A 15,556-nucleotide genomic window follows, 5' to 3' on the forward strand; every position below is an offset into this window, starting at 1 on the left:
GAACAGATGAGGCGTGGGAAACTTAGACAAAGAAACATGTGACTGATGACAACAAACTGAATGTCCATGAAAGTAAAACTAAAGATAAGTGATTCCAGATAACAATGACACAAATATTGTAATTTACTTTCAAATAATTTAAAATACATAGCCTATAAAAAACACATTATGCATCTAATTGTAATTAAAACTTATAGGCCTATGTTTATTATATACTTGCATGTCTAACTATGAGCAGCTATTGATGAACTATTAACAGATTTGAAGGTTTTGAAGTACTTCTACTGTCATGCAATTGAAAATAAATTCTGATTTGTTTAATATGTGCTTGTTTGTTTATAGCGGTCTCATCTCCTCTTTCAACGGCTCTGCTCCATTGAGTTCTGACTTGCGGCGCGGTGCGCAATGACAGTTGGGGGATTTTTCCTCTCCACTTCCTGTGAAGTGATGCATCGATGTTCCCTTATTCCCTATGCTGTTTGGAGTGCCCTTGGAACTGAACATGTTCGTTCCCTTGGGATCGGAATCTCACTTAAGATGGCAAAATACTCTGTGAAGTCAACTTCGCAGTCCACTTAAGGTCAAATGGAACGCACCTCCAGTCATGAAAGTGTACTCTCTTAAGTGGTTTTTTATCTGCAAGAACACTTTTAAGATTCGAAGTACACTTACAAGTGCACATTCAGTACAATTAAGCACACTTTCTTTTTCACAACAGTAATACGTTGCACAAGCATTTACATTTTTCTCTTAAATATCATGAAGCACAATCCCACACAGCAAACCTTTTCATTAAATTCTGCTAGCAGCTCCTTGAGGGTGAGTTGTACATCATCATCATCATCATCGCCGTCTTCCTCGCTGACTGTGGGTGGGATGCGACGACTGCAAACCACACAAACATTCACAGGAAGTTCCTTCAGCAGGCTCACGACTTCCTTGTGTGTCTCACCAATCAGAGAGAACCCGTTCACCTACAGAAAGAACAAACACATCAACTCGTTTATTCTGCTGAACTGATCCGCTGGGCTTTTCTACTGACAGGAAGGGCTATTTTTAAGCAGCTGCCATGATTGATATTCATGTGCAGTCAGCATCGAATAAAGTGCTACGCATAAAAAACAGAATGCAGAAAGAAAGATGAGCACTTTTGGTTATTATGCATGCATGTGTTAGCAGGGTTTATGATAAGGGGTTACAACAGCGTAATCTATAAACAACAGTATTATCTGTTTGTAATGCTTGTTTGACTTTGAAGTTTAACCAAACATCAATTAGCTTATTTGTCTTCCAGGTATATAAATTGTAGTGTTTGTTTAGGTAAAAATATGTGTGATACACCACATGATTATGTGGACATCCCCTTTTAGATATAATATGAAGTAAACCTCTATCAGTTCGTCTCCAGGCTGTAGGATTCCTGTCTGTCCCATCGGACCCTCTGGCAGTATAGAGCAGATATAGTGATGACCTTCCTTAGCTTCCAAACTCAGACCAAGACCACCGCTCTCAATGAATTTCTCCACCTGGGCCACCTGTGCACATACATAATGCAATGTGATAGACAGAGAGACAGATAGACAGACATAAAAAAACCAAACAAAGGCATATAAATAAGCACATACTGAACATTAACATATGCGGGGACACACACAAATCTTAGCTGTGGAAAATAACTGTCAGCTAAACAGGAAAGAATACAAATGAGACGCACCATCACTTCATATCGAGGACCCAGTTTGCCTTGCCACTTCTCCTTCAATGTTTTCTCCTCTTCATCAGACAATTTACAAACTGAAACAAAATTTCAATGTGTCACACCATTAATAAATAAATGCCAAGATGGCTGTGGAGAACAAATGTGCAAAGACAATGCATGTTTTCATCATATCAGTTAAATTGTGATAGAGTCAGGGTTAGTATTTGCATTTCTGTGCTAGAAACCAGCAAATGAAAGCAATATTTTGGGTAATTTACAGTTTACTGAATCTGTTTATCTCTTAAAACTGAGGATGCAATGTTTGCCATGCCTTCTTTATGTCAGATTCATACAATTAAATGATGGTAATTTGGAATAAAATCATTTATCTCTTACTTGGTAGAAAATATTAAAGATGCCTACCTAAGATTCTGATTAGACAGTTGCCAGCATGAACAAAATTATGCAATATAAAATAAAATATATCCCGACTACACCAAACACAACTTAATTTGTTGAGTTTAGCTGATTTGAATGGTTAGTATGCTTTGCCTCTCCTGCTAAAATGCCAGAATTACAGCTTGTGCCAACAAAAAAACATCTTTCTAAATTAAAAACCATTCAAAAATACATGAAGTATTCTGATAAATAATTTTTTGCAAGCAACGTTTAAATAGCAAATATTTCAGTATATTATAGTTGTGATAGATGTTTTACCAGTGCACTAACAGTCAAAATGAGTGATAATCAATTAGTCCATAGACAATTTTAAATAAATACACTATGTGCTCTGTTCTTACATGAGGACCAGTGGTTTCTATTCTCCATCTTGGACTTTAAATAACAGGCTCGCCCCGACTCAACTGAGGTCATAGAAAGAACAAATAGAAACAGAAGCTGTTATTAGAATCAAAGCAGGGACACAAAGTTACTGAAAATTCACAAAGAGAGTGAAACAGAACTCATGAATCAAACACAGTGACAATGAGTGTAAATAAACCAAAGTGACAAGAGTTTCACTAACAGCACTCTCTGTTGAAGTTGAGGTCCCGGCGTTCATTATAGAAAACTTTCCCTTGGGGTAGAACTGGCTTTGGCTCTGCTTGACATGGAGGCAGTGGTGGGGGATGGAGACCCAGAGGGGTTAAGGGTCTCTGGGAGATTGTGGACATGGTGGGGGTTGTTTGGGTTTCAGATGGTGAGCCCTTTCTCAGAAGAAATATCTCCACTTGTTGGCCAGTCATGAGCAGATTCTCCTTCGCTTTCTGCTTACTGCAGTTTTGTTGACTCTGCTTATTCACCTGAATACACTCCCACACACAAACACATGCATTCTCACATCAATAACAATTAAATAATATTATATCTGTAATAATAATAATAATAATAATAATACATATACTTAATCTATTTAACACTCATGTCTTGATTCATGTTCAGATATTTGAGGATTTTTCTTTTATCAATGAAAACAATCCTAGAATGTTAAGTTTATGTCATATTTAAACCAAAAAAGTGCAACATTTGTAATTTGCTACTTAAAGGGTTAGTTCACCCAAAAATGAAATTTATGCCATTATGTCATTAATGACTGCCATGTCGTTTCACACCCGTGTCCATGTCCAGAAAGGGAATAAAAACATCATCAAAGTAGTCCATATTTGACATCAGTTAGTTAATTAGAATCTCGAAGCATCGAAAATACATTTTGGTCCAAAAATCGCAAAAAGTAAGACTTTATTCAGCATTGTCTTCTCTTCCGCATTTGTTTTCAAACCTCAAATAAAGATTCAAATGGTCATGAATCAGCGTATTGATTCATGATTCGGATTGCCAGTGTCGCGTGATTTGGCAGTTTGACACGCGATCCGTATCATGAATAAATACGTTGATTCATGACCATTTGAATCTTTATTTGAGGTTTGAAAACAAATGCGGAAGAGAAGACAATGCTGAATAAAGTCGTAGTTTTTGCGATTTTTGGACCAAAATGTATTTTCGATGCTTCAAGAGATTCTAATTAACTAACTGATGTCACATATGGACTACTTTATGTAAAGTGTACACTATTTCAACATGAACTGATGATGTTTTTATTCCCTTTCCGGACATGGACAGTATAGTGTGCATACACGTATATGCTGTCGGACTAAATATAAAATATCTTAAACTGTGTTCTGAAGATGAACGGCGGTCTTATGGGTGTGGAACGACATGAGGGTGGAGTCATTAATGACGTCAATTTCATTTTCTATTCTTTAATAGTTATTATTCAGTTATTGGGTAACACTTTACAATAAGGTTGTATTAGTTAACATTAGTTACTGCATTAGTTAATCTTAACTCACACATATAACAAATATAACATGTTAGCAGTGCAATTAGTTAATGCATTAGTTAACATGAACTAACCATGAACAGTGCCATAGCTTTACTGTTTTTGTAAGGTTATCTTATATTAACACAATGTTGTGTAGCAGTTGATACACAGTAAGGATGAATATTTCTAACTCACCATCTGACTCTAAAGGTAAAAATGCTGTCGAGTACCTGATCAACATTATTAAACAAAGCATGTATTAATAGTTTTGGAGAACCTCATTATCAAGTGTACACTATTTTAAACATTAACTGATGTGTTAACATTTGTAGGTTCATTACAGATAAATGCCTTGTTAATGGAAAGTCATGTTAATAGAGAGTCTGGAAATGTTAGTAACGCATCAGTTCATGTTAAAATAGTGTAATATTTACAATAAGGGTCATAAATATGTAAGTAATGATAGTAAAGTCTGTATAAAAATTAACAACCTCTCCGTTGATGTTCAGATGGTTTCAACTTTGTTTACCAACAGCCCAAAATCAATGGCTTATTAAATAATGTTTCATTAATATATGTGTGAGTTAAAATTAACTAATGCTGAACAGAGATGTTGTTCATGGTTAGTTTATGTTAACTAATGCATTAACTAATTGCGCTGTAATGGTAATAGATGCATTAATATTTGTGAGTTAATGTTAACAAAGAATAATTAATGCTGAACAGAGATGTTGTTCATGGTTAGTTCATGTTAACTAATGCATTAACTAATGTTAACTAGTACAACCTTGTTGTAAAGTGTTACCAGTTAGGGTATTCATGTTATTGTCTTATACTGTTGTTATTATTATTTTCTCATGTTCTTTATCTTTAACCTCATATTTTATAGTTTTTTTAGTTATTACTATAGCTGTCACAGTGTGTTTTGGGTTGTTTCAAATTCATGTTTTTGAATTTGTCATGTTCATTACCATGTTCACTGTCACGTTTCTCAGGGTGCTTCTCAATATCCCTATTTGCTTGCTCACTCCTCCGTCCTTCATCCTATGACTTGGAAACCGAAGGAGCTTAGCCATTTTGTAGGATGTCTTAATTCTCTAACTGCACCGCGAGGAGGCGAGGAGCGAGGAGTGAGGAGGCTTCCTGAGGAGTCGTGAGCGAGGATACACTGGAGTATCCTTTGCGGAAGTGTTTCGTGGGTTTTATGTTTTATTTTATAATTAAATCTTTATTCCTCTCAATATTTTCCCTTATCTGTAAGGTGACAAAAATACTATACAACAAATAAAAAGTGGTTAATAACAGGGAATAATTAGTTGTTAATAATAACATGTAATATAAAATAAAATATGGACAAATGTGATATATTGTGGAGTTTGAAGCTTGCAATATAAATAGTTATCTCTAATGTTCAAGAATCCCGACGGATCCAGCGGTGCAGAGTCATCATTAATTGATGACGCTTTTTAGTGACGTTAAAGGGAGCGAGGATATATCATTTCACTTGATTCAATTCCTCCGTCCTCGCGTCTTTTCTTTGCATCCTTCCCTCGCATCCTGAAGGGGTGGAGCTAAGGCGCGAGGAAAGGAAGCTAGGAAAGGAAGCGAGGATGCACAAATAAGAATTGGGAAGCACCCTCAGTTTATCATGTTCACTGCCATGCACTTCCTGATTTTGTCATGTGTTCTTTTGTCATGATTCCCATGCCCTAATGTGTTCTTGTGTCATGTTCTGTCATTGGTTCATTGTTCACAGGTATCCCTTGTCCAGTCATTACTCCTTGTGTATTTAAGCCCTCATGTTTGTCATAGTCCTGGGGCCTGTCCCATGAAGCTGGTTTAGCTGGCTAGCCAGATTTGTTTAAGCTTAGTTTGTGCCAATCCTGGGTTTTAGGTACCATTACAATAGTTTGGCTTTTAGCTGTGTTCATCGCCATAGTAACTTACGCTCCATGGCTAACCTGCTCCAGGGAAGCTTATGTTCTGGATATGAGATCTCAAACTGAAATTGGACCAATCATCTGTGAGTAAAGTGACACACTTCTAATGCAATAAAGTCACTCCCCCTGTTTCTACTCCAAATTAAAGGTCACTACATAGCAAATGGTTTTTAAAGACTAAAGCGTCTGGCTTTTAACAATGCTTATTTATAATAATAATAATTTTGAATGATTTAGATATAATTGGTGTAATTATACCCTTAATCAGTTACACATTTATAGTTTTAGTTAATCAATCATTAATAGGCTCTTTGTTAAAATTAATATAAATAGCCTACATAAAGTCATACTCTTTATATCAACTAAACTAACTTCATAACTTTTACTTGCATTGTCATATACAATTTTTTTCTTTAAGTTGTCCTCTTTCAGACAGCTTTTCTTCTTGCTGTGTATTTTTTATTTTAATTCTTAATATTTTTCAATCATGTAATACTCTGAAGAAGAGAGAAATTAATCTTACTGCTTCTCTCGTGAGAAGTTAATCTCAGTTCCACAGCGTGTAATTGGCTGTTCACTGCTGATATCACAGCTAAACTTTTAAACTCAGGATCAAAGCCTGAGTTGACAGAGCAAGCTGATGATCAGCATCATGGGACCAACAAAGCCTTAATACATTGGTTTGGTTTTCTCAACTCAAAACTAATCCTGTAACCCTGAGTTTTTTAAACTACCATCATGGTACAGGCCCCTGGTCTCATATTAAATGTGGTAACCCACTGTTGGTGAGTGTTTGTATTATAGTTAGGTTTGTTTGAGTCAAGTCTATGTTCAAGTCAAGCCTTTTTTTGGATTTATGCTAAAGTTAAAGTTAATAAAGGGTTCTTCCAACTTGCCTCCAGTGGACTTAATGTTACAGTAGCCTTTAGAGGTGGGCAATGTCCCTTATTTTTAGTTCGATCTGATATCAAGTACTAGGCTATAAGTACGATATAAGTGAAGTACTTATAAGGCAGATATTAAATATAAAATATTTGTGAATTTTTAGGATAAAAAGGGTAATTATAGCCATTTAACATAATATATTACACATCTATCCTTTATCATTTACGGGGTCTACTCTAAACTGCTAACTATCAGACTTCTGTTTTATTTTATCATTAACAACAATTATAGAATCTTGTAACTTTTACTTTTTCTCTCTCACAAAAATCCATTATAAATATAACATTTTTATTATAGTGTCATATTTAGCTTCATCTTTATTTAGTGTGAAATTGCTCCAGATGATGCATGTGCTTATGTCTTCCAGCCTTTCTCTGTGTTAAGATAAATAGTTCCAATCTTAAACAACCATTATCTAACACAGTTCGTTTTTTCACTTCAAAGCATTGATTTTCATGCTAAATAACTTCTGAAGTATTAATATTTCAATATTGATGTTGTAGCTAACGATCTGTCAATGCCTAGATGCTTTATCCCTCTGTTTTACCACAAAACAAGAATGTAATTTTCAGAATTGTGACTAGTTTACATTGTAGTAACATTGTTTGTGGTCAATTTGGCTTTGGCAAGAAAAAGGAAATAAAGGAAATTATAATTAACAACTGACAAGTGTATTTCTACAGTAGCTATGTACTGTACACAAGCCAGAGCATCTCATCGTGTGAAAAAGTCATTGAATTATTTATTATATAAGTTTCACATTGAGGTCTCTAAAGCCCTGGACATAAGTAATGCAAAAATGTTCATCGAAGACATTTGAAGTGTGTTATGAGGCAAGTTGAAATTCTCTTTGTAATAAGCTCTCATTAGGAAAGTAATGAAGTATTAATCTAACATTTCAAATGTTAAGTATTTTTTTTAAGATACCAAAATGGCCTTAGGGTCTCTGAGACACCAAACAGAACATGAGGGTTGGACTAATGATATATTAACGCAAATACAAACACAAAACAAGCAACAATGAAATTAATCATACATAGTGCCACCATTTATCCTACAAACAAACACTACAATGCAAACATCCCGTCAAACAGTTACCTCCCCCCACCCCACCCCACACACAAACAAATCAGCAACAACAGGATTAGTAATGAATAATGAAAAAAGTAATACAAAATGACTAAATAATACATAGCTTAAAACCATTAGAACTACTGTACTTTACATTCACACATAAGGTAAGTAAAATTAAATAAAGATTTAATTTGGTGACTCACAGCAATAATGTGATCTCCATTGGGAATTTGCCCATCCTGATGACATGAAGATGAGTTAATGAAAACAGAACTTATTTTTTTGGGTAAGCTCTTTTGTTAATATCAAAATTCACATATAGATGCATAGACACACACACACACTTCAAGATCAGAAGCATTTTGCACCTGTTTCGTTTGAGTGTCCTGTTGCTGGGCGACAGTAGGTGAGAGGTCACCATCAGTGGTTTCCCTGGCAATGATAAGTCTCACATGGGAACCAGCCAGACGGAGCTCATGTGCCACTTCCTCACTGCCCATGGTGGACACGTCCACATCACCAATTACGAGGAGAAGATCGCCGCTACGCAATCTCCCGTCCTGTGTGCATAAACACACAACCACACATCAAAGAATTTTGCCTCCCCTTTTAATTTGAATCTGTTTGTACAACCCAAATAATGCATGACAATTATCTCGTACCCTTCCAGCTACACCATCGGGTAGAATAGTTTTAACCATGGTGCCAGTGCTCCTCCCTCCAACAATGCCGAAGCCCAGACCCGTTCCATCATTCTGCAACTCAATGTGATGAATTTGTCGAGTCTGTGGGACCCAAAGAACTATTGAACATTTCCACCATTGTTGCCCAGGAAAACAATATACAATTCATTTAACACATGCTGACTTTGTGCTCCCCATTAGCAGTGCATGTCACACTATATCAGGTAGGTTGTCACAGTGGAAGCTGCCATTAATAGCCTATTATTAGTTGCCTTTCAAAGTGGAACTCAATGAACTGTGTCATAGAGCTGGCAATATGGGAACGCCATAAGGGAGCCTGTGCCATGAGGCACGTGTGTTACATACCAATTTTGATTGGCTAACGCAGTCAGGTGCCGTCGTAGGCATGCTGACAGAGTATATAAGGGTGCATAGAAAGAACGTCATCAGCTTCTTTGTATTCAGGAAGTCGTTTGTCTGTGTGCGTGATCTCTGTTAGTGGCTTGGAGTGAAAACGTCTCGGTTTTGTTTCCTGTAACCCTCGTTCCCTGAAGGAGGGAACAGAGACGTACGCCGGAACTGACAGATGAATTGGGATCTGTTTTCAGAGACCAATCTACTTTGAGTGATTAAAAACGAACCATACGTCTCTGGTCCCTTCTTCAGGGAACAAGGGTTACATAGGTAACAGACATGTTCCCTTTCAGTCGGTCACGATTGAAACTGACCGACGAATTGGGATCCAAATCAACACGCCAGAGATGCTGGCCCTTCCAGCGCCCTGCCAGAGCTCACCGGACCACTCCTATGTTAGAGTGGCAATCAGGGCTCCCGACAGGGAAGGACAGTCACTGCTGTTCCTGCAAGACCCACTCAGAATGATTATTGGATAATGCTGGGAAAGCGAGCCCGTCTCCTTCAGATCTCAGATGGTCCTTCAAAGAGATGGCAAATACACATAAGGACTAACCTACCGGGTAGAACTACCTATGACCGTCTATGGCGTGGATCCAACCTGGTCCCAGGGGGGAAAGAACAACGCCAGAGACAACAGAGTGAGCTCTGTCAAGGGATGGGGCAAGCCAAGTAGGGTGGAACCCAGCCTACACACACGTTTCACAAAAATACGGGTGTAGGCCTACCGTCAGACAGCCGCAATGTCTGAAACCAAAGGGGGTGATGGAGGAGCTCACAGGTTTAGCCGTTTCCACAACTGGAGAAGAATAGACCTACGTATCCAGCCCAGAGGGTGGGAGGGGTGTTACAAGCTGACACTAGAATGGGCACTTAGCACTATTGGCCACTGATACGGGAAGATACCGGCTATAAAATCTCTAGGCTACACAATCTAGCGAACGTGTAAGGTGTAGGGTTAGGGTTAGGGTTAGGCTAACCCAAACTACATTTGTGGTAATGTAATCAAATTACTGCAGATAAGTAACAGATTTAAGCTACATGTCGAAGTGAGGGAGCTTTCAGGCATGTAAAAAAACTATCTTCAGTTAAACAAAGACAAAACTGAAATCACTACATTTGGAAACAAAGATGAAATTCTCAAGGTGAATGCATATCTTGAGGCTAAAGGTCTAAAAACAAAAAATCAAGTGTGTGATTTTGGAGTCAGACCTGAGTTTCAGTAGTCATGTCAAAGCAATAACTAAATCAGCATACTATCATCTGAAAAAATATTGCAAGAATTAGATGCTTTGTTTCCAGGCAAGACTTAGAGAAACTGGTTCATGCTTTCATCACCAGTAGGGTGGACTATTGTAATGGCCTTCTCATCGGCCTTCCCAAAAAGACCATTAGACAGCTGCAGCTCATACAGAACGCTGCTGCCAGGATTCTGAGCAGAACCAGAAAATATGACCATATCACACCGGTCCTCAGGTCTTTACACTGGCTTCCAGTTACATTTAGGATCGATTTTAAAGTACTTCTACTTGTTTATAAATCTCACAATGAGCTAGGACCTAAATACATTGCAGATATGCTGATTAAATACAAACCCAACAGATCACTCAGATCAGCAGGATCAAGACAGTTAGAAATACCAAGAGTTCACTCAAAGCAAGGAGAGTCTGCTTTTAGCTATTATGCCAGCCGCAGTTGGAACCAGCTTCCTGAACAGATCAGATGTGCTCCAACAGTAGCCACATTTAAACCCAGTCTCAAAACACATCTGTTTAGCTGTGCATTTACTGAACGAGCACTGTTCCACTGTACGTCCGACTCATTGCACCTTATAAAAAAGAATTAAAAAATGATGCATAGATAACTGTTTTAGTTTACCTTTGTTCTTTTCTTTGGTTATCATCATTTTATTATTTTTAATTCTCTTTACATTGTATTCTTTTTCTTATGCTTTTGTTATCCCTATTTTAATTCCTTTATATGTAAATCACTTTGAATTGCCATTGTGTATGAAATGTGCTATATTTATAAACTTTCCTTGCCTATAAGATAAAAAGCAAAGGGGTATTATTATATAAGGGTATTTTACACATTATGGAGATTCAAATTCAAGAGATTTAATAAAGAGGGAAAAAAAACTTACACTGAATTGTCCATCAAGGCAGGAGAGATTTTTGGGAAGAGTATAGCTCATGGGGGGGCTGAATGATGGGGTTGGTTCCCTGGCTATAGTTAAGGTAACCATAGAAGCAGCTTCCTGGAGAATCTGGACAGCTTGTTCCTGTGTTACAGAGGAATCAAACAGCTTGCCGTTGACTGCTAAAATCTGATCATCCTCATGTAGACGCCCATCACTAAGACAGGAGAATAGAGTAAAGAATGGTTTCAAATCATCTTATGCCCCTGTCCAGGATAATGCGATTCTAATTAGTAAAGTTGAGCTATATTGAACTTGCATCCTTGCCAGTTTATACCTGTATGCTGCAGAGTCTGGATGAATCTTCTGTATGAAGATACCATGACCTCCACCACCTTCAATGTCCAAGCCAATAATGCTGATGCCTAAAGCATTTTCACCCTTTTCCATTTCAAAACTTAGCACGGACCGACCCTGTGAAAGCAATAAATACATGGGATAAGAAAGAATGTATTCAATATGTTGGTTTTGAAAGATAGTAGTACTGAAATAAAAATAATCAGTTTGTTACAGGACATGTATCTCAGTTGGTTTTAAAGACTTGTGTTTCCTGGATGATGGTGTTTTAAGGTACAGTACCTGGGCCATGGACTGCAGCACTGACATATCCTTTGTGATGCAAGGCGAAAAAGTCATATGACTGGAGGATCGACATCGGTCATTTTGCCGCTGGGCCGCGAGGTACGAATCTCTGTATCTCAGAGTGCAAGTGGGGTGGGATGTCCTCACACCATCTGCATCATCACTCACAGATTGAGGAGGTGGCGTTCTGGGTGAAACCTGTACAAACACACATCTAGAATGATATAGGTACAGTAGCTGGGTTTTGCCACCTATTTGCAATGCCTTAAGTTGGGATGTGAAAGTACACACCAAGACAAGACTTATCAGATTATATGGCATTTACATTTACTGAGCCTTTTACACTTTAGTAATTGTTAAGTATAAACAACAGAGAAAACATGATACTGATTAAAAATGTTCATGAAATTTAAAATTAGTGTACAGTCCCTGACAAAAGTCTTGTCGCTTATCAATATTCTAGAAATACCTGATATTAACCTGACTTTTAATTAATCAATTGGTGTTAGAAATAGCTCATATGAAAAGCTAAAACCCTCCCAAATGATGTTTAATGCACTGAAATAAATAATTTTCACAGAAGAAATATTTATCATTTAATCAAGACAGAAAGGTCAAATTTTGGCAAGACAAAAGTTGTGTCGCCTATACAGAAATGTAACAAATTTACTGCAAATACAAAAATATGTCAGCAAATTAAGTTGTGGCACTGTGAGATCCAAATTTAATATCTTGTATGACTTCCATGAGCTTGAAGGACTGCATCCATGCGGTTTGGCAAGGATGCAACAATTTATTGATGAAGTCATCAGGAATAGCTAAGAAAGCAGTCTTGCATGCCTCCCAGAGTTTATCAATATTCTTTGGTTTCGTCTTCCATGCGTCCTCTTTCATCCTACCCCACATATGCTCAATGATGTTCATGTCTGGTGACTGGGCTGGCCAATCCTGGAGCATCTTGATCTTCTTCGCCTTGAGGATCTTTGATGTGGAGATGGAAGTATGCGATGGAGCACCGTCCTGCTGCAGAATTTGGCCTCTTTTATGGTTGGGAATATAAGAGGTAGCTAAGATTTCTTGGTATTTTAGACTATTGATGTTCCCTTCCACCCTGCAGATCTCTCGCACACCCCCATACTGGATGTAACCCCAGTCCATGATTTTTCCGCCACCAAACTTCACTGTTTTCCGGGTGAATCTCGGATCCATTCAGGCTTCAGTAGGTCTCCTGCAATATTTGCGGCGACTGTGGTGTAATTCAACTGAAGATTCATCTGAAAATCCACCTTCTGCCACTTTTCCAGCGTCCATCCTTTTAGCAGGCTGTGGGCCTTGGCAAATGCCTCACGGTTTTTCAATTGTCTTTTGTTTAGTGCTGGCTTCTGGGCACTGATTCGACCATGGAGGCCATTTCGAGGCAGAATCCTACAAACTGTTCTGGTTGACACAGGGACTTCAGGTGACCAGGTCTCGTGGAGCTCTACTGCAGTGGAAAATGGGCTGGCCTTGGATTTTCGAGCCAACAAACGGTCCTCTTGAGCAGTTGTCTTGCGGGGTCTGTCTGACCTGGGCTTGTCAAAAACGTCTCCAGTCTATTCAAATCTTTTTTTTATCCTCTGTACTTGACGCTGAGACACATTGAAGGTGTCTGCCACATCAGCAGTGGATCTGGTCTTCAGCCTCATGATAATCAAAACTTTAGTCTCAGGGTGAATCTTAGGCATGTTTGCAGAGGTCTAGTTGCAGTTGATATGAAGGTCTAGTGTACTGGGGTTCTTTTTATACACACTTGAGACCTAATTGATCCATTATTAGTCACAGGTGAAGCTCATATGACAAGGTGACAACACTTATGTCTTTGCAAAAATTGACTCAATGGGCTTTACCAAGCTGTGAATATTAGAATACTTTTTGAAAGTTTAGTTTTTCACTGAAACATTATCACAAAAGCTGGTGGGATTAAAATGAGCCATTTCTTGTAAAAATATCTTGATTAGAAATATATTTCAGCGGCACTTTAGGTCAATTTGTACACAAGCGACAAGACTTTTGTCAGGGACTGTATTTGTTTATGTTAATTACTTAAAGGGGGGGTGAAACACTCAGTTTCAGATCTCATGTCTCATGTCAATCTTGAGTACCTATAGAGTAGTATTGCATCCTTCAGATCTCCGAAAAGTCTTTAGTTTTATTATATTTATAAAAGAAATATAGGCTGTACCAAGTCTAACGTTACCCAGATTCAACTAATACAGATATGATCCAGAATCAGATCCGGAGGATGAAATAAATTGAACAGGAGAAGCAACAACAGCAGGACGTCCGTCTCTGTGGTATGTACTGTATTTAGTGGTCTGTCAACATTTGTGTGTCTTTCCTCGCAGTTTATGAGGACATGATTCGGTTTATGGACTTTTGTATTCGACTAAACATTAGCAGTAGCAAGCAAAATGGTTTTGCACGTCAGACTAGTGTAACGTTATACATAGAACAACAATGGAGTAACCGTTAGCGCATTTGAATGACGAAGCACGCTTTGTGAGAACCTCCCCTAGTTTTATTTTGGGTGGTTTTACAAAATACAAACTGACACCTACAGTGGTCAGCTAAACAAATATATTTAAACACACACCATAGATCGCATGCTCCATTGATAAATTAACTAACGTTATACACGATCGTGTTGTTTACTGATGTTTACTTACGCGACGATAGCCAACAACATAGACAGTTTTACTCACCGCACACGACCGTGAACCTTTATCGTTGGGACCGCTCCGTCAAAAACACACTTCTTTGGTAGCTTTTGATTTCGTGAAGTCCTGTGACAGCAGTGACCGTGGAGATCCACTTTTGCGACGCGACTGAAGCGTGATGTGACGCTTCTCGTCATTTCTGCGTTCAAATCGGTTCAAATGCAGCGCTGCCTTCCTGGAATGCTGTAATAAAGTGGAGCGTGGCGCGGACTATAACGACATAAGTGTTCACGGACGACTAGATCTGCACCTGAGCGAGTGTTTATGGGCGTGCATTTCCTCTCTCGCTCTAGTCACGTGCACGTGCACCCTACCGGGAGAAGAGCCCGTACGGCCCATACAAGGACCTTCCGCTCTATCGACGTCAAGCCGACCCATACCTCAAAAAACTCTCCGAAACCTGTGAGAAACCGGAAGGAGTATTTTTGACACAGAAATACTCCATCAAACATCCAACATTAGTTTTTGAAACTTTGTCTTAGGACGGGAATCCAAGTCTTTAACAGTGTAAAAAGCTCAGTATGCATGAAACAGCATTTCACCCCTCCTTTAATTAACATTAATATTTTTTATAACAAGTGAATAATATAAAAAAGCAACATTAAAAAGTATGGGGTGAGCAACATTGCATTAGATTGATCAAAAGTGACAGAAAATACTTAGAGAGCCATATATAATACACCCAGGGCAATGTGACGCCAGGCACCTGGTGAGCAGACCAGTTTTTCTGTCATTAAACTAGCAAAAGTGGATTCAGACTGCCCTAAGTGCACCTGCGCTTCAGACCATGCGCTCAGATCATTAAAATATGGCCCATAATGTCACAAAAGTTTTCTATTTCACATACATATTGTTCTTTGATCTTTCTATTCTTAAAATAGCCTGATCATATCACAGTGCAGACAAAAATAGCAGCACAACATTGGTGTCACAGTGTGTAGCACCA

The 15,556-nt window shown here is 38.3% G+C and overlaps 1 protein-coding gene across 1 annotated transcript in view; it reads right to left on the reverse strand.

The window, feature by feature from the left end:
* si:dkey-92j12.5 (multiple PDZ domain protein) overlaps positions 1 to 15,556 on the reverse strand; it is a 78,237-nt gene that overhangs the window by 47,348 nt on the left and 15,333 nt on the right. The window contains exons 4-14 of the mRNA XM_067441704.1: positions 11,852 to 12,052; positions 11,550 to 11,686; positions 11,219 to 11,429; positions 8,641 to 8,763; positions 8,347 to 8,538; positions 8,182 to 8,217; positions 2,724 to 3,000; positions 2,500 to 2,562; positions 1,715 to 1,794; positions 1,389 to 1,535; positions 786 to 974 (exon numbers count right to left, since the gene is read on the reverse strand). Coding sequence (XP_067297805.1) covers positions 786 to 974; positions 1,389 to 1,535; positions 1,715 to 1,794; positions 2,500 to 2,562; positions 2,724 to 3,000; positions 8,182 to 8,217; positions 8,347 to 8,538; positions 8,641 to 8,763; positions 11,219 to 11,429; positions 11,550 to 11,686; positions 11,852 to 12,052 — 1,656 coding nt within the window. The remainder of the gene's footprint in view (positions 1 to 785; positions 975 to 1,388; positions 1,536 to 1,714; positions 1,795 to 2,499; positions 2,563 to 2,723; positions 3,001 to 8,181; positions 8,218 to 8,346; positions 8,539 to 8,640; positions 8,764 to 11,218; positions 11,430 to 11,549; positions 11,687 to 11,851; positions 12,053 to 15,556) is intronic.

Source organism: Pseudorasbora parva, chromosome 4, assembly GCF_024679245.1.
Source record: "Pseudorasbora parva isolate DD20220531a chromosome 4, ASM2467924v1, whole genome shotgun sequence".
Lineage (NCBI taxonomy): Eukaryota > Metazoa > Chordata > Actinopteri > Cypriniformes > Gobionidae > Pseudorasbora > Pseudorasbora parva.